This window comes from Neovison vison, chromosome 3 (assembly GCF_020171115.1).
Source record: "Neovison vison isolate M4711 chromosome 3, ASM_NN_V1, whole genome shotgun sequence".
NCBI lineage: Eukaryota > Metazoa > Chordata > Mammalia > Carnivora > Mustelidae > Neogale > Neogale vison.
Window position 1 is genome coordinate 151905256 of NC_058093.1, and position 26387 is coordinate 151931642.

The following is a 26387-nucleotide window of genomic DNA, read 5'->3' on the forward strand; positions in this document are numbered from 1 at the left end:
GAGGGGGGGGAAAGAAAAAGTTAAACCAAGTCCAGACATGTTTATTGAGTATTTACTAAGCACCCAGCAACCATGCAAGGTTCCTGACACCCAAATATAATTACAGGTTGCTTCACAGCCTGGCTTAGTTTCATCCCATATAACACAAGGTTCTGGGAATTTATGAGAGACTCGATACTCCTCAAAGGGGACAAAACCGAAATAGGAAATATGATTGCTGCTCTTGGGAAACCAATGCTCTGGTTACAATGCGAGGCTCTTATATATAAAATAATTAAATTACAGCCTAGCTTCCCATGAGCGGTTCATCCCCCAAATACCATAGACGAGCTGAGTGAGGGGAGATGCAGGCACAGACTCCCCCTTCTCTTCTCTGAAGAAACACAGACTCTTGTACGGCACAGACTGTGCCTTATAGGCTAACTCTTTAACTTGAAAATAATCTTCCCCTGAGAATATCCTGTTGGACTAGCCAGTGGCTGGTCTGTCATTACTGCACACAAGATCCAAGCGGCCCCAGAGGTCCCTTTCAGGTAGTTGTTTCTGCTGAGCATTCTTTGGATGGTTTGCTGTTTCTGGTACTGATATGGAAATAAAGGCAAATCATTGCCTCTCAAGTCTAATGAACTTAAGGCTAAAGTGTGTGTTTTCATGAACCAGATGCTTTTACGCAGCAAACACCTGTCCCATTCATTTTGTCTAATATTCATTGATTATCTATTGTTTGCCCACCTCAGTGCCAGGTACTGGGGTTTTAAAGTTGAATAAGATCTGACAACAGGGGAGGGGACAGTCCAGTGTGGGACAGAGGCATGCGCACAGATACCATATTCAGTGTAGAGATCAGTCATCAAAGGGCTTAATAGAGGGAGCCCTGGAGGACAGAGGATGTGGCACCCAACCTGGCCATAGGGTGGCTCTCCAAGTGGCTAGGAGGGAAGGCTTCTTAGAGTTGAAGGCACCCTGCCAAGTCTTGAAGGATGACCATGAATTAGCCCTCTACGTGGCTTGAAGGGTGGGTGAGGGAGAGAGGAACGTTCCGGCATGGAATACAGATGATGGCAATAGTGACAGCAAACACAGCAGTGACTTCAACAGCATTCATTTGCTAACCTCTTGCTATGCACCAGGCACTCTGCTAAGATTTTCACAAGGATTATCTCATTTATTCCTCACCATGATGCTCTATCTGAGGTAGTATGCTTCCCCCCATTTTACAGATATAAGCCCTGAGGACCGAGATCTGCCAGCTGCTAAGTGCAGCACGGAGATCTCAGTGTAGACGATCTGAAGCAAGAACACGTGCATTCAAGTAGAGCAGGGGAGCCAGTGTGTGGGGTGAAGGAACATGGGATGAACCTTAGAAACGAGGCCAATGCAAGCATGCATGTCCTTTCAGATTCCTAGAGTCATCGTTTTACAGGGCTGCCCCATGATTAATTAGCTAGGGAAATGCAACTTTGTTGGATTTGCTACCCAGTACTGATTACAGGCCCAGACTGCCACGTAATACGTTAACTTTAAGATTTTTGCTCCCAAAATATGCAAATGATTTCTGACTGGTAGAAAAGATAAGCCTGGAGCTTATGGTTTTATTGCCCATTAGGACATTAACTGAGAAATCTCATTTGATGTTCTTTCCCCATTGCTTACATTCCTATAATGTCCTGTCCTTCTAATTCTTCTTTGGATCAGTTTTCTCACCAAGTTGGTTTCCTTGTTCAAGAGTTGAATGAATACTTAACAAGAGTTTTTAGGTGTTTTTTGTTTTTTTGTGGTTTTTTTTTTTTTTTTTTTTTTTTTTGGCGATGGTTAGCATTTCTATGGAGATGTGGCTGGAGCAGAAGGCAGGGCTACATTCTGGAGTGCTTGGTGCTTCTCTGGGATGTTTATAGCTGTGACCATGGGGACAGCTCAGCTGCTCTAGGATGTCCATATGAAATCAGAAAGGAGCTTATTTCCTCCTTTGGGGCAAAAATAAAAGAATTTTCAGAGGCTTTTCAGAAGGCCTTTGCTGTGACGGGATCTTCAGGAAAACACAGAAGCTTCTAACCCTACTGGGTCTTTTCAGGGCCCAAAGCCAAGGGTGGGAAGCTTTTCTATAAGTCCCACATTTGGGAGAGCTCTCTAGGCAAAAGTCATTCTGTGCTGCTTCCACCTGGGTTTATATGCAGCACTTTTCAGGCAACTTGAATAACTCATTTTTTAAAATAAAGCTTTAGGGGCACCTGGGTGGTTCAGTCAGTTAGGCGTCTGCCTTCAGCTCAGGTCATGACCCAGAGTCCTAGGATCAAGCCCTGCATCAGGCTTCCTGCTCAGCAGACAGCCTGCTCTCCCCCTGCCGCTCACCCTGCTTGTGCTCTCTCTCCCTCCCTCCCTCTCTCTCTAATAAATAAATAAAATGGTTAAAAATAAAATAAAGTAAAGCTTTATTTTCCCTAGGTATTTTCTGAAAGTTTTCTACTGTATATTTTAAGTGATTAATCTGGCCTTGCAGGAATTTATTTTATAATCTTCAATTTGTATACTCATAGCCCTTGGATGTTCCAAATCCCACTAACCTGTGCATTTATTTGCCCTATTTCGGACTTTTGGCTGAAGTGATAACACTGTTTTGGTTGGGAGTGTCGACAATGATCCCACACAGGCACAAAGCAAATATAATATTACAATTCTTATTGCAAAAGAATTCATTGCTTTTTGCACCTGAATATAATTTCATTATTCTGGGCCCCTTTCCATGGATGGCAGTTGGTTAATTGAAAAATCAGGCATGCTAGAATTTGGGGGCCAGAAGACATTTTCATGATTATTTCACTCCAGCTACTAGAATACTGGATTTCCTTCTAATTCCATTAGAATTAAGAGTGTATTCTTTTACTTGTGAAGGTAATTTTTCAAGCTTCAGGTTTTGCATCTTGATTACACGTATATGTCAGTTTCCATGGCGCTGACAGTTTGGTTAATTATTAAATGATTTGCCAGACCAGTTTCTGCCTTCAGAAGCAACATGTCTAAGCCTTTAATACACTTGTGAAATAAATTTATTTTTTTGTCTTTTATTTTGTACTTTGCTATCTTAATTATTTATCATTTTTTAAAGTTCTTATTTAAATCCCAGTCAGTTAACATACAGTGTAATAGGAGTTTCAGGTGTACAATTGAACGATTCAACACCTCCTACAACACCCAGGGCTCATCACGGCAGGTGCCCTCCTTCCTTCCCCCTCCCCTACCTGACCCACCCTTCCAGCCAATATTTCCACTTACTCATAGGCTCTGGTAGTTTGAAACAAGGTCGATCATACAGTTTCAGAGAATAAAACACCTATACGAAATAGACAGAAATCACGAAAGGGTCCACCTGCCTCCCGCAGGTCTCTCCCCCGGGCCACACCTTGAGATGCTGAGATCGGAGCAATGACAGCCACCCTGACACAGGTCTTTGTTTACGCTCGGAGATTTAAGATGAAAGGATAGTGGGGGGGTGTGTCTGTGTGTTCCAATTAGACTTTCAGGTGCAGGACTGTGGAGATTTTGTTTTTTTGGGGTTTTACTGAGTTCCTACAGTATTTTTCATCTACTTCCTAATGTAGTCTCATCAGAAACACAAAGGTGGGGTGACGTTTCAGTAGTGAACTCACCAACTCTCTCCATGTGGCATGACCTCCATGTCATACGTAGCTCAGTATGCAGGAGCACAGAAAAACTAGGCGGACTTATTTGGGTATGGATTATCTGATATGGTTATTAAATCGCGAGAGAAGTTACTTCAAATTATGCATCACTTTGAACAAACTTTATTGAAGCTTTTACTGCATTAACCCTAATTACTCACAGGGATGATGCAGTGCTCCCTCGAATCCGACCCTGCATGGGGCCCGGGGACCGTGGCTGATCAATAGCTATTGAGCAGTTTGATCACGAAGGCTGACCTGCTTGAGCTCCGGTGGCAGCCACGGCCATCCCTCCCTCCCAGCTGCTCATAAACTGACATGTTCTCCGTCTGACCTCCCTTTCCTGCCCCTCGTCTTCTGCCTCTTCCTCCAAATCAATAACCTTATAATCAGCATGCTTCCCAGACTCTGAGCAGCTAAAAAATTGCCTAAAACAAAACACACACACACACACACACACACACAAACACACACACACACACACCCCGTCCACCCCATCCAGCCCCGCAAAACACACTTGAGCTAGAAAAGACATGTTTTTAAACCTCTGACCTACACCCATTTCTCCCATGTTATGTTTATAAAATGAAGTAGGAATTTTTTTAAACATATTTCACCTATTTGAAAACATACTGTTTAAAAACAGAAATAATAAAGTATTTTTTAAAAGATTTAAAAAAATTAAAGTAAATAATATTAAAAAATACTAAAAAAAATACTGTTTAAAAAATACTGTTTAATTATTTGGCAAGTATTTACCAACAGCCTACCACTTGTCTGTCAAATGTTTTCCATTTGATTGTTAACTTCCAAGATGGAGTGTGTTTTTCTCTGACGTCTGTCTCCATGTCTAAGGCTCTGTCTACAAGCACACAGCTGCTGTGCTGTCTCACCATGATTCATTTCTCTCAGTGATTACTTATTGAGCATCTACTACGTGTCAGGGGCCCTACTAGACACGTAAGTATTCATTACTTTAAAAAAGAAAAGAATTTCTAATTAATTGAATTCCTTTAGTATATATTTTCTATCTCAAGACATGATTTCTTAAATTAATTTTGCTTTCGAAGACACTAAGTTTTACTCTCTTTTCCTTTCTTTGCCCTCTCTGTCCTTGTCTGGGTCTTCAAAACCACTCTGTAAAATTGATGACCTACTGGAAAAGGCCAGAAGGACTTCTAAATTACCTTGTTTATAGCGGAAGGGTAAAAAGGGACCCTAAAGAAAACAAAAATGAAGTGAATTGTCTCAACAGAAATAAACAGGACTAATGCACAAGCAAAAAACTGAATGAAATCAGACCAAGATACCATTTATTAACTTTCTAATGTGTGCTTGCCTGTGGTTAATGTGGCAAAGAGTTTCACTCACTATTCCCTAAAAGAAGTAGGAGTCCATAATTAGGGAGAAAGAAATCTGACTTTGCTCATGTTGGGCCTAAGACAGAAGGGAGAATCCACTGGAAATCAGGCAGTAAATCAAGAAGTTTGGGTTCCAATCCAATTGCGTGACCTTGGGCAGCTCTCCGAATCCTGGGAGCAATCATGTGTGCATGGTGTGTGAAACGGGGCGTTGGACACGAGCCCAGGCTGTGTGACCCTAACTCTCTCAGGTCTGTGGGAAGCCATTCATCTGTGGGGAGCGGAATCTCGGGAAGGTCTGGCCTCTAGCACCTGGGGAGTTCTCTGGCTTGCTTTCTCCCCAAAGTTCTGCTTAGCAGCCTGAGACCCGGAAACAGACTAAATCTGTGAAATTCTCCTGAGGGTCTCATTTTTAGCACAGCCAAAAATCAACAGCCCTTTCCTAAATCCTGAAACAGGAGAGCTTTGGCTCAGCTCTGATGACCAGAGAGGCAGGTTTAAAAGTTTAATACCCACCTGTTTCTATGCCTGTTTGGCGTATTTGTAAACGACTGAACGCAGAGAGAGGAGGTAAGCCCGTGGACGCATGGGGTCCCAAGAACCCATTCTCTTACTCTGAATGGAAAGAGCTGAGGGGAGGGAAATGGGGGACCCCCTGCCTTTTGCCCCTGGGAGATATCTGGGCTTGGCAAGTGAAGGCAGAAATATACAGGCTAATTTCCAAATCCATAAAGGGAGGTCTCCAGAGCTTAACCAACAAGGTTGCATAAGGAATTATCAGGTGGATAATGCCGACTGCAAACCCGATCCTTCCCTCTAGACAAGTGATCGCTTCGCACAGTTCCAGGCTTGGCCCCAGCTCCCACATCCAGGACTATGTCCACATCGCTCCCCCTGCCTGTACGATCTCCTGCAAAGATGTTCCCATTCGTCAAGTCTCAGGACAGCTTCTTCCCCATGCACTTATGACCTTGCCGCCGACCTCTTCCCATTCTCACTGCAGGCATCATTTACCTGGCATTTCCACCAAGAACCTTCACTTCCCACCTAGCATGAGAATGATGGGGAGATTCACGATCCCATCTGAGAGACCATCCCATTCCTCCTGGGCAAGAGTTCCCAAATGGCTGAGGAGAACGGCATTTCCAAGAGATGTTAAGAGCTACTGCCATAAAAATGGGTTCTGTGGTCAGCTAAGATCGTAAAATTCCGTGTCTGTCCTTCCTGGAGCACCAAGTGCACCACACTGTCCATGAAAGGCTCTGCAAAGCCCTATGGAAAGGAAGCTACATAAAGCAGCATTCCCTACACACACTTCACTGTGAAAGTATCTTTTATCACCAGACACCTACTAATATTTTGCAGAACTCAATTTGGGAAATGTCACCCTGAATATCTCCTTCTGTTATTTCAATAGGGCACATTCTCTGATTACCGGCAATTTCCATGAAGGAAGTAGGGATGAAGATAAGTTGAGTTCTTCGCTCAAAGCAACCTGCTCACTGAGAAGATGAGTTTAGAGAGAGCATCAGTGCGTCTCTTCCTGGGCTTCTAATCATAAGAGGCATTTCTAAATACTACAATATTTATGCTGAACATTGTAATGCTGAAGAGTTAGCAGTACATTAATTCCACAATATGCTCTCATTCTGTATGCCATGAAGATGGCAAGAACCTAACTCATGGATTCCACTTCTGAGGGATGTACCATTTCACCGTGAGGGGGGCAAAAGTGAAGAGAACACAGCTCTGTAGTCTCTGAGGAGGTAGCAAACACATGGTAGAGACACCGGGTGCTGTGTGCATTCGGGGGAGGCTGCGCTTTCAAGGTCTGTGGGATGTAGATGGGACTTGAGGAAGGCTGTCCTCAAAGAATGGTGTTAAGCCAAATTGAAGGCTGCCTTCTTGGCAAGAGGGACAAACGTGGCAAAGTGGGGGGTGGTGCAGGCACTGGTGGGAGATTACGTGGGGAGCAGAGGAAGGCAGAGCATCTGGGTGTCTGAATAAGGAGTTTCTATTTTATCAGCTGCCAGTGAGGAGTCTGGTGGGTATTAAGGAGCTCATGACATTGTGGGATAGAATGAGCCAAGGCCTCAGAGAAACTCTGATGACTGTCTCCCACCCCCGGGGAGCAAGGGAACTCATCAAACGCCATGGCCGAGAGCATGGGTACTGGACCTATGCTGGCATCCTGACCATCCACAAGTTCCTGGGGCCAGTTTCTTGACTCCTGGCTTCCTCTTCTGAACTCAGGGCATAGGTATTTACCTCACAGACTTCTTTTATGAGTCCTGTGAACTAACACAGATAAGGTCCTGGATGCAGAGATTAATAATTACTAAGGCTTGCTAAAAAGCCATTAATACTGTTATTCAGTTGCTACTCACGGGCCTTTGCCCCCAGGTCCTGAGCAGATCTCGTCCTTTCCTCCCTCTTGCAAACCCAGTGCGGAACCATGCTCGGCGTCTGTGGGAGGTTGGCTAAGCAGAGAACCTATATTCCACAGCACGTTCCCCGTGGGCCTTCTCGTGCCCACCTTCTTGGGGCTGAACCCAAAGCCTCGGGGCAGTGTTCACCTGCATCAGACGTGGCCGCAGAGGCAGCGAGGAGCGATAACACTGGGCTGGGGGGGATTGCCACACTGTCAACCGCCGCTGGCTTCTTCCTGGTCATCATGGTGGACGCGGAGCCCTCGTTCTTACTGTGCGGTGCCGTTTGGTCCACTTTTAGGTGGGGACTTGGCATCCCTACAAAAGAAGAATCCCGAAGCCTGCAGTTACTTGAAAGGAACAGGAAAACAGACAACAGAAAACCTGAAAGTGAGCTGAGAACATCATTATTTCACCTCCTTCACACAACAAGAATGAAATGGTAGAATATTTAAAGAAAAAAAATTAGCAGCATGACGGGTTTTGGTTTTGTGGCTGAGATCCATGGAGACAACATTCCGGTTTAGCTGTGTGGAAGCAGGGGCATGGCCCAAGGAGGCAGGAGAGACCAGCAGCTACCCTTTGTCTTCTACGGAGCAAGAAGCCCATCGTCACAGAGGCTGTGTTGTGCGCAGCATGAAGGGGAGAAGGGAACCCCACCCCAGCTTCTTATCTCACCTGGCTGGGGACACAAGACTAAAGGAGAAGGAAAAATTGGGTGACACATAAGGGCGGGCTTGGGTATTCTTTTTTTATTTTTTTTTTAAGATTTTATTTATTTATTGGACAGAGAGAGATCACAAGTAGACAGAGAGGCAGGCAGAGAGAGAGGAGGAAGCAGGCTCCCTGCTGAGCAGAGAGCCCGATGCGGGGCTCGATCCCAGGACCCTGAGATCATGACCTGAGCCGAAGGCAGCGGCTTAACCCACTGAGCCACCCAGACGCCCCAAGGGCTTGGGTATTCTTCATCCATTCACATGCTAGGTGCCTGAAGAGCACTAAGGATTTGGGGATTAGTGTGGGAAAGGAGGGAAGGCTTCCCAGAGCTTATGCTGAAGCAGCAAGGAAGAGGGAAATGCATTCTCAATGCCGAGAAGAGCACACACCAAGTTCTGGGTGGGGGATGAAGATGATCCAGTCTGCTGGAGCAGAAGACGCATGGTGGGGGCTGGTGTATCCCTGTGGCCATGGCCGTGGCCGAGTGAAAGTAGATTTGGGGGCTTTTCAGCCTCTGGTCCTAATAAGCATCAAAGGTCTTATCTTTGTGATGCTGAAAAGCACCTCTTGCAAAGTGCCTCTGGAAGGGCCTGGGAATTTACTATGTAACAAATTACAGAGCTATTTTGGAAACTTGCTTCCTCCATTGGAATCCAGACTCTCTTTATTTTTTAGCTGCGAGATCATAAGCAAGTTACCCTCCCCAAGCTTTGAGATTCCTTAGCTGTACACATGGGGTGGAACAGTATAAGCTCACAGGGGTGGCTGGGAGGACTCCGGAGGTAATTAATGTAAAGTGCTTAGAGCAGTGCCTAGCACACAGTCCACGACAAGCGTTTCCTGTTACTATTACTCTTACTAGCTTATTATTCCTGCAGCCTGCTACTTCCTCAGGGCAACAGAAAGCAGCTGGCAAAGGCTCTGTTCTCTTTCCTGACCTGAGCAAGGATTTCTGGGCCCCGTCTGCATCCCCAGCTGCAGGAATGTGGCTCTTCAACTCGTCCAAGCCTAAGTCCAGAGGCTGGGGGTGTCCGAATCGATGTTAGATGGCCATCCATGCAGAATTTCTTCATTTCTAGGCTACCTGCCACAGACTGCAACAACAAATGGGGCTTTATCTCAATCGCTCTCGACCCTTGTTTTTCCAGCCCAGCCACCGTGGGTGATTGAGTCCTCTGCCTGAGTAACGTTCTGTTGTCACCACGGTGAAAGCAGCTCAGGGAAGCCAGTGACAGCCCCGTGAAGTGTGTAGCACAGAAGATACCAGTTTCTTAATTTTACCAATGAGGAAACCACAGTTCTGAGAGGTTCAGAGATAACTAACTAAACTCACACAGCCCTAATGTCATGGCCGGGAGTCTGCAAGTAGCCAGATGCTAAATCCAGGACCCAGGGGTCAGACTGGCCCAGCTGGTTGTCCTCTAACACCTGTCCACTGCCCTGGTCTGCCCACAGCATCATTTATATCGAGGGCGCACAGGCCCTAGCCCCACACCTGGACAAAGCACCTGTAAGCATCTAAGGAAGGAAGTCATGTTGACGATTTCATTGACTTACTACTACCTTCCTCCTACGCTCCATCCCACCCTTTGAAACTCCCCCTCTCGTTCTGTGAATAACAGTGTAAATGCCCTTCTTTAGGTTTTATGTTTCAAAGCATTTTGACAGTAGAGGTAGACAGTCATCAAATTCTGTGACAGAAAGATTGCAAGGCATGACCATCAGGATGCCAGGAAGGGCAGCAAACGTGGACAGGATGCCCATTTGTGAAATACGCAGGGGTGTCAGGGACGGGCTGGGCACACGTATAATACATGTAACGTACCTACAGAGCCACCCGCGAGGAGATCTATCCCAACAGTTAACGGTGGTTATTCTCAGGAAGGAGAGCACGCAGGAAAGTTTGTAAGAAAGAGGGAGTTTTTACCTTTATTCCCTAGCCTTCTTTAGTTAATAGTTTTAAAGCCACAAATATATTAAACTTTGTTTCCTTTGAGAAAATAAATGGACTTTGGGGGGAAAAAATCTACAAGTCTACCAGAGGACAGGCTTTGGAGAGGAGTGCTTTGCTTAAACAACCAACTGCGAAGACTCCAAACTGGGGACAGCAGCCCCGGGTCTGAGGGACGTCCCCCAGCTCAGTCCTCGATGCCACCACGGTCACACTCCCATTAGAAGGAGGCTGCTGTGCCTTCCACAGCACACCCCTGGAAGTCCAAGTCGTCCCAGAGTTCTGTTGGATAATGGCTCCTCTGGAAAAAAACCCTGCTATGTCATCTTTGTACCCATGGACACAGGTTGGGTAGGTCATTCTTTGTGTAAATGAAGGCAGGCTCAGGGAACAGGCAGCAAACAGGATTAGCAGGAGGATATTTAACTCTCACTTGGGAACAAACTGATTTCAAGTCATTTTCGTTGTACCCATTTTCATGCAAATGTTCACGATCCAAATTAGTCTCAGTCCACATCATTTCATTAAAGTTCATTCGATCATACCTCTATTGGGCATACTTTGCTACTCAAGTGTTTATGTTAAAAGTAATAAAATGACACTTAAAAACTCCATAATTCAAATCGTCACTATTTAAGCTGTCTTGAAAACCCTCGATAATTTAGGATTTTCTAGATTATGGTACTGTTTGTTCGTTGCCATCCAATGAATTTGAAAAGCAATTAGGAAAAAAGAAAAAAAAAAAAAAAAAAAGGAGCCCTGACGTTTTCTCAGACATTTTTGGGTTTTGAAAGGATTATGGAAACAATCCCAGAAATAGCATACATGAGCAAGTATATTAGATAAGCTTTCAACAAAGACTAATCTAACAGCATTTGGAATCCCCAAAGTCTGCCTGAGGGGCGAGGGCTCAGGCTGCTGGAATGGGTGACCCCCCCAAGGAGCGAGCACCGGGCAGGCTGGCCACTGGGAGTCTTTGTCTCCCTTCCTTCCAGGAGGCAGCTGATGCTCCCCGAAGAGGGGCCCAAATGACTGGGCAGGCGTGAAACAGCTCAGAACCAAGTTCTCGGGGATGTGGGATGACGGCAGAGGGCTGGGACATTTGGAACCTTTCTTCTTAGCACGGGCCCGGCTTCCCTCTCCCCGCGGGATGGAGATGCGTGAAGCTGGACGTCCACCAGCAAGAACCCCGGATATCGCATTGTGCTGAGTTGGACCATTGAGATGTGTTACCTCAACTAACGCAGGGACCTGAATAAAGGTGAGCCCAGCTTTGATGCGGGAAGGGGTCACTTCTCAACCTCCGACAGCAGACTGTGTGGAGAACACACATGGTGCCTGTGTTCGGAATGTCCGTGAACTCCAGCTCAGGGCAGACTGTACTAAGGCTGGCGTATGTGGAGGCCAGGACGTTTTTAAAGGAGGAAATAACAATGCTAATAACTACGTGGATCCAACATCTGTTCATGATTAAAAGACAGAGCCAAGAGGAAATATTGTTTAAAAGTTAAACCTATAGGAAAACATTCTGCTAATAACCTGTTGACCTCTATTGATAGATTTTTAAAAAAGTCTTTGAGACTGTGCTGTAGTGTATCGAGGGACAGTCACTCATTTTCAAAGGTAATTTCTCATAGACCACTTATCCCCTCAAACCTCTACCTGCACACTGTGTTTGCATTAGGGACTTGATTTATGGATTCCCACTCCTCCGATGCAGAAGCTGACTTCCTGTTGCCTTGGTTACTTGAAGCTTAGTTCAAGGTTAAAGTACTTCGAAGTCAGAATCGGTGGCGGGCGCGGCATCCAGCGGCCGGGTTATTGACTGCCCCAGGATGCGAAAAGGTCAGAGACCAAAGCACTGTTTACTGCCTTAAGGGTGAGTCAATAGCTTCAATATTTTGATTCTGTTTCTTCCAAAGTAGTAGTTGCTGTTCAATTACCTCTTCCCCGGGTTGTTCAAGGTCACAGGGGTCATGGAGGAAAAGCAGGGTCTGTGGCGGCTGACTTTCCCAGGATCCCTTTAATGAGCTCTGTGACCTTGGATAATAAAAACCAGCCTCACCTTAGAGTAATTTGTATGTTGCTCTAGGTTTACAAAGCTACTTTATCTCATTTTCTTTATGGGGTAAACAAACAAACATCTTTGTAGGATGAGTACTGCATATTCACTCCCCTTTTCTAGATCAGAAAAAAGGAGGTTTAGAGAGGTCCTGTAACTTATGTAAAATCACACAGCTGGTAAGAAGTGGTAAGAACTAGGTCCTGACTCCTTGGTGGGTCCTCACGTCCCAATTTCTTTAAAATAGAGGGGCAAATGGAATCATCACCTAGAGATCATATGTAATTCATTCTGGAACATCCATTGCAGAGAGCAGTGGATCTAGAAAATGCTATGTGATTAATATAGGCTTGTGGAACACCTTAATTAATTTTTTAATTATACGATTTGCAAATGCAATTGTTTCCTGGTGACAAAGCTTAGATTGGAATAGTGAGAGAGCCCGACACCACCAGAATGGTGGTTGGGTTTCTCAGTCACCTCCTGGCCCCCTTCATGCTGCAGAAAGCAGGGCTTGGCATGCGCTGGGAGGTATATTATATTGAACAGTCAGTGGCTTTTCATCTTGCAAAGAACTTTGACATGCATTATGCTATTTGCTCCTGCAGCATCTCTGTGGATGACAAAAGGCAGATGGTGAAATTCCAAGTACACAGATAAGTAAACTGAGCCACAGAGGACCAGATGATTTGCCCAAAGTCACACATCACGTGTGCAGAAGAAGTAGTGTGGAAATCCATGCCTCTTGACTCAATTTGATGTTCTTTTCTTTCCTTTTTGGGTAAGCCAGTAAATGACGTATTTTGCACAAGGCAAAACTCTTGAAAACTTGAAAATAATTCCCATTCTCATAACTGGATTGATCCACTGCTCTTTTTCCTTGTTTGCAAATGAACTTCACTCATGGCACACTGGGCGATATATATTATGAAAGACAGCGAATCAAGCACTAGATAATACCTTTAGAATTTGGGAAAATATATTTTTCTGTGCTGAAGTCAATAAAAACATTATTTTGTTGCATCATCATCTTCATTAATTCAACAAGTATTTATTGAATATTTACTGGTATTGGGGACACAGCACTGGTCAAAACCACTGAAGTTCCTGTTTTCTAAGAATTGCATTCTAATAACCTTGGCATAGCACAAAGGCAACTGTTACTTTTTATAAGGAAACAGAAAGATCTTAAGGTGTTTTTTAACCATCAAAAGGCAGCGCCTCTGCTACTCACTCATAGAGTATCTGAGGGATAGAGCTCCAAGGACCCAGATCACAGCAAAGGGAGGCACCACTGTGAACATGAGAAAAAGACATGGTTTCCTGTGTGCACCTGCATCTCCATCATTCGGGTTCTGGAAGGAGGAGCCCAGGCTGGATAGCCACCTCATCCTCCCAACTCCCCTCGAGCCCACTGCCATGGACCGTAAACAGCCTGTTCCATCTTAGTGACTAGCTCTCAACATGTGTTTTGTGTCAGAAGAGTTTTACTTCATCCTAGGACCTTGTGAGGTGAAATTCTGGCAAGGTTACTCTTGAACAGAACACTGTTCAGTGAGCCTAGAGTTAATCATTTTTAAAAATCACAATTATTTGAGTGCCTACTAGCACTACTTGGAAGTTGTGAGCCCTGTATTTGCACAGAAAGTTTAGAAGCGGAGAGTACATAGGACAGAAAGACTAAGGAAATGGAAAACCAAACAAGACAGGAAGCCAAATGAGCCCCTCAGGAATTAGGAGGAAAATGAGATCTCCGTGGGATCCGAGGTGGTGGTCTGCACTCATCCATTTATTCATTCAACATTCATTAAGGACCTGTGCGTGCCAGGCACCAGTAAGCACAGGGACCATGAATAGTCACCTACTCAGGAAGGCAGACAAAGTATAGAAACCCCAGTCTTGACGGGCAGAATTCAGTCATTGGAAGTAGAGGGAGGCTCTCTCTACAAGGACTGGGAAACGACAAGAGTAGAAGCAGGAATAACAAGCCTTCTTTGTGCAACCAAGACAAGAGTGGCTGGGATGAGTCATAAAAACCTATCTCACATACTGGGAGATAGGGTTGGAAAGGCAGTTGGGAAAAATGAAACCCACTGCTCATTGTTGGGTAGAGTTCGAACCTCTCTCTCGAACTGTCTCACCGTCTGGGCCAGACTTCTGGCTTCTTGTGTCATTATTGGTTGATTTCTCTGACATTCTTGGAGGCAACTGCCACATTGCCTAGAGGTCAGGAACCTTACTGACCTTACTTACAGGTCTTACTTTTTTTTGATTCTCCAGCACTTAGCTTGACAGATACTTGATATTCAACAGTGTTGGATGGATGAATGGACAAAGAAAAAGCACATCTATTCTTCTAGACCCAAACCTTCTGAGGAGAAGCTGCCCCAACTATTTTAGTCCATAAACAGCCCTCTTTACTAAATCCCCTGTTTCCATGTAGTGGAGAACAGAGGCAGAGAACATATTGTTGAAGGAAGACTATGTGCTTCACTAGCTCTGTGACTTGGGGCAACATTTATCAACTCTCTGTATCTCAGTGTTCTCATCTGTCAAATTAACCTGTTGTGAGGATTAATTGAGTTTATACATGATGGTAGACAGAAAATAAAACCCCAGCTCCCCAAAGAAGTCCATATCCTCATCCTCCAGAACCTGTGGATGTTTTAGGCAACACAGCAAAGGAGAACTGAAGATAGAATCAGTGTGGCCAATCAGCCCCCCTTACATACAGACAGTATCCTTGATTACCAGGTGATCAAAATGGAATCGAAGGATCCTTTAACATGGAAGAAGGAAGCAGAAGAGAAGAGCTCCAGAAAGAGATATGGTGTTGGAAGCAGGGTCAGCGTGATGCTACATTAGGGGCCTTGAAGGTGGAGGAGGAGGGTTCTTTTTTTTTAAAGTTTTATTTATTTATTTGACAGACAGAGATCACAAGTAGGCAGAGAGGAAGGCAGAGAGAGAGGAGGAAGCAGGTTCCCTACAGAGCAGAGAGCCCGATGTGGGGCTCGATCCCAGGACCATGGGATCATGACCGGAGCCGAAGGCAGAGGCTTTAACCCACTGAGCCACCCAGGTTCCCTGAGGAGGAGGGTTCTAAGGGAAGGAATGCGCATGGGTTCTGGCAGTTGGAAAAAGCAAGGAAAGAGATTCCACCCCACAGTTCCCAGAAAGGAATGCAGCCCTACTAAGACTTTGACCTTAGCCCAGTGAAATCCGTTTTGGACTTCTGACTTCCGATAGTGTGGAGTAATGTATTTGTGCCATTTAAGCCACTAACTGTGGAAATTTGTTACAGTAGTGATAGAAAACGAACACAAGTATAAAAGAAGTTACCACAGTGCCTAGGTATAATGAGCACTCACCTGTGTTACCTGTTACTATTTCTTAGCACTGTATCATCCTAGTACTAGTCTTCTCATTATAAACTTCTATCGGGGCACCTGGAAGGCTCAGCGGGTTAAAGCCTCTGCCTTCGGCTCGGGACATGGTCCCAGGGTCCTGGGATCGAGCCCCGCATCAGGCTCCCTGCTCAGCAGGAAGCCTGCTTCCCCTCTCTCTCTCTCTCTGCCTGCCTCTCTGCCTACTTGTGATCTCTGTCTGTCAAATAAATACATAAAATCTTTAAAAAAAAAACCCAAAAAACCTTATATCCTATGTTCAAGTTGTTTGTGTCCCCTATAAGATTTAAAGTCTTTGGGAATTTATTTTCCTCAATCTTCCCAGCATATGGTTGACACAAAGGAACTAGTCAGTGGATACTTAGAGTGAATAAGTTGTATCAGAGACAAATAATTTGTTGATATGAGTGCCAGACAAAAGTTCTGAGACACTGAATTATTGCAGGATCTCCCCCACACTTACTGAATGAACTTGATCAAGACTGGGAATCTCACTGAGCTTCATTTTCCTACGGGTTAGACTCTTTTCCAGCTCTCCTATTCTGATTCTGCGCTTTCTAGATTCAGAGAAACCACTCAACAGTCTGATTAGTTCTTCCTTCTCTTAATTCAGGAGTGCAGAAATGGGCTGACAGGATGACATTTTGTCCGTTGGAACCTCACAGAGATTTATAACTTCTAAGAATCTTGGTGTAGTAAATTCTAATCATGCATAAGTCAGTCTCTCCTGATCCTGTGGTGAAAAATTCGTGTCAGATGAAAGGTGTTTTCTAGAAATACTCAATGACATCATCCAGAATGGAAATATATTGGATTTCAAAATTGCAAAGAGAGACATACTGAATAAGAGGTTTTTAGTCTTGAATCTCAGACATCAGAACCTTTTCTTAGGGGGGAAAAAAGTACACATGTATACATACATATGCACGGAGAACACATTTTGTGGCAGCTTAAAGTTCATAGATACTTCTAAGCTCAGGTTAGAACCCTTACCTGCTTAAGTTGATTCCTACACGCACACACATGCACACACAGATTCACGTGTATGCACCACAGGACAAAAGGCAGAGAGACAGAACCAAACAGAATGTTGATGTAACTGCTCTCATGTTTAAAAAAAAAAAAAATGTGGAGACAATAGAGTGGTGGCTGTTCTCTGAAAAATATAACAAAGGCACTTTCCAGGTGTATTCACTAGGGAAAAAACAATGCATACATGTAATTAAAACCAATTTGATACTACAATGCACCAAGTATGCTCTTGTTACGCCCTTGGAGATCAGGTAGCTTAGGAAATTGCTGCTCTCATGTACATAAGGATGCCTGTCACAGGCTTCATCAACAGATAAACACAAAGAAGCTTCAGGAAAGTAAAATCAAGGCAGTTTAGAGTTAGTCTGGCCCTTCCTGGTCTACTCATCCCAGACAAGGGATGAGATCTGGCTCTATGAAGCATGTCACGGTGAGGATGGCACAGCCACGACTCTGATGCCTGGCCTTGTTTTTGGCCTCTCACAGGCAGGCATGTCAGTGCTGAGCTGCAAGGGTTTCAGCCTGAGAATTTGCAGAAGCCTCCTTCTTGCTGTCCCGGTGCACGCGTGGTATTGTATACTCACAGGGCAGCTTGCAAACAGACCAAGCCGAAAACTGGAGATTTGATCCAAGCTATAAGACCGTTGACTCTGGGAGTGCCTTCCCTAGATTCTCCCTAATATATAAAGGGCTTAGTAGTCAAGGCTGGCTAATCTAAGCATCTTTTGTTGTGTCTTCCTTTTTACCGTTCCAGCGTGGAGTCGCAGAACACATCTGCATGGTAATACAGATCTCGATGCTAACTGGGTCACCTTATTTGCATTTTGATTACTGCTTATTTAGAAGCCACATTGAGAAAAGAGCTTGATATCAGGAGCTTAAGTGCATGTGTGTCTATAAATATATGTATAAATAGATAAATGCATATTTACCGGTTTGTGAAAGATCAGTCCGTTTTGTACTCATTCCCCACGGACCTATCTGTAGGAGTCCGGCTGTGTATAGATGTTAGGATTATAATGTGGTTACAGAATCAAATTACGCTTCTCAGTGCCATGTGACCCTCAGTACGGACACACAGTGTCAGCTGGATACGTCAGTGGAGCATATATCCCCCCTGTTCGGTAGTTACCGCTTTACGTTCGGCAAAAGTGTATTGTTTTCAAACCTCTCCTGCGCCTCTTCCTCAAACCACCGACTTTGTTCCACTATTTAAACCCATCCTATAGAATGCAAATCCATGGTGATCGTGTGCAGGCACACACACAGGGACACAGAATGTGTGCTGGAAAAGCTCTCTTTGCAATAGAAGAAAAAAAAATCACAGAAACTCAGACCCATCATTAGATAGATCTCCTAATCTTTATCTCTAGTAGTTCAGTCAGACGAGCTAATACCATGATGATGGCTTTGAAATCTCTTAGGAATTGGATGAGGAGAAGTGATAGTGATGAACTCCCAGCTAATAAACACAGAGTGCTTATTTCGGCAGAATGATCAATTTCTAGATGTCCTGAGGCTTGTCTGATACAGTTGATTTACTCATCCTCACTTACCTCACTAATAAAGCCAAAGTCCGCCATCAGATGACAGAGGTGCCGAGGATTTCTTAAAGGGGCAGAAGAGAGAGCGAGGGTAGCATTCATCACATTCCTCTCAACATTCCTCCCGCCCACTGTCCTCGAAACTTCAGCTGCTTCCTCACTTATACTCTGCACTCAATAGACTTTGGGCTAGTACAGTAATCCAGACAATTAATTTGTTACCTTGTTAGTGGAAATTTAATGCAATGATCTAAAAGGACTTTCACATATTGTGATAAACTTTAGTGCCTCCGGGCGGCTCCCCTTGCATTGGGCTCATTTCCCATCTCATCCATTATGTAAATGAGATTTGGAAATAGTTGAGTTTCACTAATGTAGCTCAACTCTGATGGATCGGAGAGAGTCAGTCCTACTGAAACTAATGAGGTTAAATGCACCTCAACATTTCTTTCTACTTGGTTGATTGTGCAAGCCTCTGTTCAAGAAATGGGATGCAGTGCACTTTTTCCAACCACCCTCTAAGGAAATGTCACTGTTGCCAGACCCCAAAGCGGTCTCTGGGCCGCTGGTTTGGTTAATGTCTGGTTTGGATAATGCCTGTGCTGGTTCCAACCAACGTGTGGCACATACACAGAGCTAATGGACAACATGCCATGCCATGCGGCAAGACGGAGAATAGGATTTAAGGTAAAAGGGAGGGGGGTATTTTAATAGGTAGTGCATCTCAGGAGGTCTCTTGGTCACCCAGAGAAGAGTGGGGGGAAATTTACAGAAGTGTACAATGGGGATGAAAAGTCCTCGGTGGGGCGTGAAATCAGAGAAAGTCACTGGGGAGATTTGGAACTGGCAAAAAGACGACAGCATTTGTTTCGAACATTCACAGGGAGTCAATCCAATTCCTGAGGATCTAGTCTTTAGACAGAGATAAAGAATAAGGACTTCTGTATTCCGGATTTCATTTGGAAGGCCAAGAAATGGGATTCTAAAGATTGAAGACTGTAGGATGCTCTTAAAAAATAAATAAATAAAATAAATAAATAAATAAATAAAGGGACAAGCATTTCAGGAGAAGCAGCCTCACATTGTCCAGGATCACGGAACCAGGAAGGTAAGCTTTGATTTTCAGACTCAAAAATATCTGTGGATAGGACACCTGGGTGGCTCAGTCGGTTAAGCACCTGCCTTTGGCTCAGGTCATGATCCCAGGATCCTGGGATCCAGTACCATATTGGGCTCCCTGCTCAGTGGGGAGCCCGCTTCTCCCCCTGAATGCCACTCCCCCTGCTTTGTGTATTCAATCTCTCTCTCTCTCTCTTTATGACAAATAAATAAATAAAGGTTTAAAAAAAATCTGGAAATTTTTCATCTTTATTTAAAAAGGTCAGGGAGATGTTGGATGAGGAGAGTAAAATAAAAATAAAAATAGGGAGTGAAAACATTCTGTATAAGAGATGGAGAGGAGAAGGGAGTTGGGGGAAATCGGAGGGGGAGATGAACCATGAGAGACTATGGACTCTGAGAAACAAACTGAGGGTTTTGGAGGGGGCGGGTGGGGGGTTGGGTGAGCCTGGTGGTGGGTATTAAGGAGGGCATGTATTGCATGGAGCACTGGGTGTGGTGTCTAAAAAATGAATTCTGGAACACTGGAAAGAAATTAAAAAAAAAAAAAAGAAGGAATCAGAATCCAAATGTAATAAGCAATAATTGTGGAATATACTCCTTTCAAGGAAAGGAGTTTTAAGTTGGTGAATAAGGCTGTGACCTTGGAGTCAGAATGCCCTTAGTTTGAATCCCAGCTCTCTTGCTTAACCAGGTATTTGACCTCGTTCAAGTTACTGAACCTCTCAAACCTTCAATTATCTTATTTAAAAAAAAAATGTTTAATGAACCATCTACCTCAGAGGGCTATCATGGGGATTAAATGAGATAATACCTCTGAGATGCTTTACACAGGGGCTGGTGCTGAGAATGTGCTCAGAACAGGCCAGCCAGGAACAGGAAGAGGAAGCGTGGGCCATCGACAAGGTGATGAGGATGGAGGCCACCAGAGGCCTGAATGAAGGACTGGCAGTTTGGAGGAGAGGTTGCTGGCCAAGTCTTCGCTCCGTTTCCACCATCCCAACTAATTCTCAGAGCTCAGCTTCGAGAGCTTCTTGACTCTTAAATATTCAACCTGATGACAGGCTGAACATTCGACCTGATGACACATTCTCTTGTTGGTAGCTGACAACAAGGAAGCAGTTTTGTTCTTATGTTAATTAGTTCAGCATAAGTTTCACTGCCTACCATGAACACAGCAACTCCAGGTCCTTTGGGGGACCCTTAAAGTATAAGAAACAGTCCAGTCTTGGGGTAGTCAAATATTTAGTTAAAAAAAAAACCAAGTTGCAGGAACAGGAAATTTAAATAAAAATAACAATCTCCCCTGAGCTGGAAAGAACACCTACATTACCTTCCCTCGCACCTGGGGCCACACTAGCATATATTCTAGAACAGTTCTTTAAGATGGAATTTATTACCTGTATAGCTCATATACAAATATAAATAATTGATCTGGTTGACTAAAGATAAAAATTTATAGTAATAAAAAAGAATAATAATAAAAAAAGACACCATAGTAAAAGTAACAAGGTAACCAGTATGATCATTTTCATGGAAAAACAGCATTTCAGAACAGTTCAAAGAGTGAGCTGTGAGCCCACTTTCCCTGGGTTCGAATCATAGTTCTATGAGCTACTGGTGGTCTGAACCTGGGCGGCTTATTTAACCTCTCCGCTCTTCAGTTTTCTTGGCAATAATGGAATTAATCAGAGTAGCTGTCCCTCCAGTTCACTGTGAGGAGACAAAGATAAGCCTTCATCCTCAAAGAGCTGGAGGCAAACATGTTAATATTAATTTTTCGTACTCTCTGATAAGAACAATGGGATCAGGTATCGGAGCCATGACAAAGCAGGGGAATGAGTGACTTCCCTGCTGGGTCAGGAAGGATTTCACTGGGAGGTAACATTTGATTTGGGTCTTTAACAGTGTGGAAGTATGGGTTGAAAGGGCATGAAAGGAATCCCAGGAAGGACGAGCAGCAGGTGCAAAGGCTCCAAGCATAAAATAGAAGGGCGTGTTTGGGACCGGCAAGAGCTCTCAGCGGGGATGTAGCAGGGCTTCTAGTGTGGACAGGTGAAGTGGAACAGAAGAGAGGGACCTGCGTCAGGCTGGGGATGGTGCTGGGAGTCTGGATTTCACTTGAGGGTCGTGGGGAGTCAGGAAGGATTTCCACATAGACACATTCTCTACCACGCCTTGCCTTAGAGGGAAAGAGGCTGCTCTGGGGGTATTTCTGAGCAGAGGTGTGTTCTGAAACAGAAGGTGTTTGAAAGTCAAGGATGGAAGTGGAAACTTTGATATGGAATGGTTAGCCACTGTGCCCGACTGTGTACCATTCCCATGTGCCCTCCCTCTGTTTTGTTTTCCCTTCCTCGACCTTGATCAGGAAAAACCATGTTTAAATCCGATTTTTGAAATTCAAATATCGTTTTGTTCATCTGGACAGCTGCAGGTGAGGGCTTTCAGGAAGTTATGTTTCCCAGAAGGTAAGCCCCACCTAAGGTACGTGTCCTGCAAGTGTGGATTTTTAGACACCTGCCCCAAGGTATCACTTTTTCTTCCCGTCTTCACGGGCTAGGTATTTGATGTGCTTTTTGAAGGACTTTATTCCCAATGCAAAATCTCCTACCGATGCTCACATCTCAGATCATTCAAGAAGCTTTGAACACAGGAGAGAAAGTGAGAGGTTAGGGGAGAGAAGAGCAGGTAAGAGCAGTGAGTGGGAGTGGCCATTCCATCAGCACTGGAGGACCGGCAAGCTGCCGGCTTCACCAGGATTGCAGCGAGGGCCAGGCAGTGGCACGGGGCCACGCCAAGCAACCCAGGTCAGTTCCTGAAGAAGAAGATACCTTACAGGTTTTAACCACGACATGTTAACTTGCTAAAAAATAGTCAAGATAGTTATTACTTGGTACAGAGGCCCCTCCCCAATTCTTTTACTAAATTCAAATTTCATGGCTTGTTTAATTTGTAAGCTGAAGTCAGTCTAGCAAGTTATAAATACCACTGGATTGATATGTGCTGGGAATATTCATGTGTTTATTCATTTACCCGTTTGTTCATTCAAAAAAAAAAAAATCTACTGAGCCTCTACAGTGAAGAAGGAATTCGGCAGACCTTGGTAAAGACACCAGTGCCATGCAACATAAAGATGGGCAAGAATTGGTATGGTAATTGAGGAAAGGCAGTGCTGATTATCCCCCTAACTAAAGGCAAGCTGCCCAAGGTGAAATTCTGAGCATGAAGACACAGGAACCGTAAGCAGTGGGGTGAGTTTAATGCAGAAACAGCCCTCACTGATGGGCGAATGTGCCATGGGTAAAAAGCCTGTTGTACTGATATTGTGTGGACCAGTCTGCACACTGGCCCAGAGTTTCCTTTAGGACCATGCTGGGCGGGAGCTCTCCCTACAGGGGTGACTGACATCCTGTGCTCGGTGCAGGGTTTAAGGTCACCAGGAAAGCTGCAGGATGGGGGTGGGGATGACCATGGAGGCTTAGAGGTGGGACTCCCAGGTCTTTAACTCCGTGACGTTGGGCATGCCGCTCCCTTTGGTCCCGAGGTTCCTTTATGGTCTCTAAGTCCCTCTCATTCTGCATCTTGGGTCAATAGAAGGGTTTCCTGTGATTTTCAACAGGAGGGAAATCATCTGGCCCCTGTAACAGAAGACCTAAGAGCCAACAGTGGGACTCCCATTTTTGAGAAGACAACGGAGCTCTCATTTCTACCAGATACATCAAACAAAAGTAAATGGACATGAAAAGGCCTGAGAAGCACAGTCAGGTCTAGGCTTTTCTGGCTGCTTCTGTCATGTGTCCCTCACCCACCCAGGGCTGTGGTGCCTCACGGTAACGACTGGGGAAGGCTCATCTTCGAGCCGCCTTACAGGGAAGCTGCTTTTTAATGAGGTCCTTTTGGTGACTTCAGGAATGAGTAACTTCCCTTGGTTGAAGATTAATTACATGTGTCACTTTTAATCTAAACCTCCCCACAACCCCATGCAGCAGATAATATTAACCACATTTTATATGCGAGGAAAACGAGGCCCAGAGATGTTAAGAAACATACTCAAGCTCTCACAATGACTAAATGTTAGCAGGAATTTGAACCTAAGTCTCTGAGTCAAATGCTTTCTCTTAAACAGCCTTCCTCCTTGGGACGCCTGGGTGGCTCAGTTGGTTGGACGACTGCCTTCGGCTCAGGGCGTGATCCTGGAGTCCCGGGATCGAGTCCCACATCAGGCTCCCAGCTCCATGGGGAGTCTGCTTCGCTCTCTGACCTTCTCCTCGCTCATGCGCTCTCTCACTGTCTCTCTCTCTCTCAAATAAATAAATAAAATCTTTAAAAAAAAAAAAAAAAACAGCCTTCCTCCCTCATGGCTCTAAGAAATAAGGTTGATGCTTTAGTGTCTGGACTTCAAACAGGTGACGGAAAGAGGGAGGGGTTTTCATTCAGCAAAGGTTTAAGAAAAGAACTCTTGTCAGCAAATGGCTTACTTCTTAATTTTGTCTAGCCAGCTCTGGGTACAAGCAGATAGTGGCCCAATGTGGGATTAAGAAGTCATAGAACCTGCTGAAAAAAATTCGGAACAGATGTGCCATGAGGCTGCAACTGTGGAAAATCTCCATGAACTCAGAGCTAAAAAATAGCTTCTATGATTGACATTAATGTGAGAATTAAGCTTCCCTAAGAAGAGATAGGAGGCTAAAACCAGGATTCGGGGAGCAAATAGAATAGCCTAGAAGGGCCCATAAAGCAAATGCAAGACCTTACAAAAGTTAAAAAAAAAAAAAAAATTCCCAGACTGTATTTCTCAAATGTGGAAATTATTACATTTCCCAAGTAATAAAACTGACAGTAAAAGATTATTTTTCCAGCCTTGGTTATATAATAAGTGGAATGTGTTTGTTTTTATAAGCACCGTTTTTAAAAAATAATCAAAGTTATCTGGGGGCAACTCTTTGTCAAGCCAGGAATTTGCTTGAAGGACATCCAACGTCAAGAGCGACGGGGGCCCAGTCCGGGGCAGGTGGAAGCTGTCTCTCCATCGGGCTCATCAAAGGCTTGCCTGTGGCTTAAGAGGATTGCAGGTGGCAGAGCAGTGGCCTTCCAGGTTTCCTTTCAATATTTACTACGGTCCATATTCTCCTTCTCTCCTTTGGACCGGTGCCTCCTCCCTATTGCCCAGGGTGAGCTCTTGCTTCTGCCTTTCAACGGGCCGCCTGGGCGGCTCAGTTGGTTAAGCGTCTACCTTCAACTCAGGTCATGATTTCAGACTTCTGGGATCGAGCCCCACATCGGGCTCCCTGTTTGCTGGGGAGCCTGCTTCTCCCTCTGCCTCCCCTCCTCCCCCGATAGCGCTCGCTCTTTCTCTCTCGTCAAATAAATAAATAAAATCTTAAAAGAAGAAAACAGAAAAGAACTCAAGTGGCAGGTAACCTTCCTGACTCAGAACTGCCACAGCCCTGACCTTGCAGGGAGCAATTCACCTACACCCCGGTTCCGTCGACTTTGATTACTTTCAGTTTAACCTTTGGCTACATGGCCTCTCGAACACAAAGAATCAGTCAGATATATCTTCAATCATGGCTCAGTTTTGGGCCAATGAATTAACTTAAGCCTTAGATTCCTTATGGGTAAAACAAAAACAGAGATGAGATTCCTTATGGAAAATGCCAAGACTTGCAGGAAGTAGGGTTGACCAAGTACCGGTATCTAGCCTAATGCCCGGCTCCTAACAGGCACACTGTCCTTAACATCATCACCATCGTCTTTACAATTATGCACAGTAATCCTGACCTCCCAATAAGATGATGAGTAAGTTGGGAAAAGAGTCTGTGTCCTGTATTTCTCCTATGTTTCTAAGAGTATTCACCCAGAAAAGGGCTAGTAAGAGATCACGTGACCAAGGAATCCGTGTTTCGCAGGGCCGCATCGTGCTTGTAATGGGAGAGACACACACAGAACCACACCACTGATGCTACCGCTTGAAGCAGAAACAAGATGGTGTGTTCTTTCCGCCTGGTCTATGTAAGGAACATTCAACAATTCTATGACTGCTATGAATAAGAGGATGTAATTGTTAGGATTTGAGGAATCACAGCAGAAAAAAGAGCAGTTTTTTAGTCCATTTCCAGAAGATGAAACATAGAGAAGGAGGTGTTTAACTGTAAGTGCCCTTAATTCTCAGATACTGTGAGGGTAGAAGAAGGTAAGGGAAAAACCACTCAAAGTCTGCAGTTGGAATGGCAGAACCACAGAAGATCGGGGCTGGGAAGATCCCTTCATGGGTTCCATGGCGACACCGATGAAAAAAGGGAGGCCCCAGCCGTGACGCTGTGCGCTGTTGGTGAGGCTCTCCTAGCCTGGACCCCCCCGCAGCCTGCCTCGTCCCCAGACATCAGGGGCAGCCAGGCCTTTCATGCTATTTGCCTGCGCAAGGGCTTGACCTCCAAACTTCTTTGCCTATTTTGCCTAATGACTGTCAAGTCTCATTAAGGGATGCAATTAAATGAGATGGGGCTGGAGGGAGGGGGACAGATGCCTGCCAAACAATCTGTAATTTGCTCTTGATAGTAACTTTGAAGAGAAAAAGCAAAGACGGACTGCTGACATTCATAAAAGTCACTGGTATTAACAGAAGAGATCAGACTATGGTCTAGTCTTTGAGAGGAGAACTGGGTGATGGTATTCTTAGCAATGAGGCAGCATCGGGCCACCATATGAATAGGTGATGGCTTTGGAGCCACCTCCTTGTCTCTGTCACCGGTGGGAAACTATGCCCAGGGCCTCAAATCACCCCTCTCTGCAAAAGGCCCCTCCTCCTGAGGGGGCTCCTGGGTGCCCACCCATAATGGCCCAAGTGTTCACTGTGATACAAAACTTTGGTGTTTCAGGTTTTTGAAGCTGAAGGAAGTTCTGGTGATCCTCTTCCTACAGAGAGAGAGAGAGAGAGAGAGAGAGAGGCTGGGGTCCCCCAGGGGGACCCTGTGATTTTACCCTCTGGGGGCTATATTTCCCAGTATGTGGGGCCCAGGAGATGGGGGCCTCGTGTCTGCTGTAGCCATCTCTCACTCTCCTCCCTGTCCTTCTGGAAAAGGGTGTCCTGC

At 44.9% G+C, this 26387-nt stretch overlaps 1 protein-coding gene across 5 annotated transcripts in view; it reads right to left on the bottom strand.

Moving 5' to 3' along the window:
* Positions 1-26387, bottom strand: part of SETBP1 (SET binding protein 1) — a 367943-nt gene that overhangs the window by 20977 nt on the left and 320579 nt on the right. For all 5 annotated transcript variants that reach the window (XM_044243069.1, XM_044243064.1, XM_044243065.1 and 2 more), the window contains exon 5: positions 7615-7785. In XM_044243069.1, the coding sequence (XP_044099004.1) occupies positions 7615-7785 (171 nt within the window). The remainder of the gene's footprint in view (positions 1-7614; positions 7786-26387) is intronic.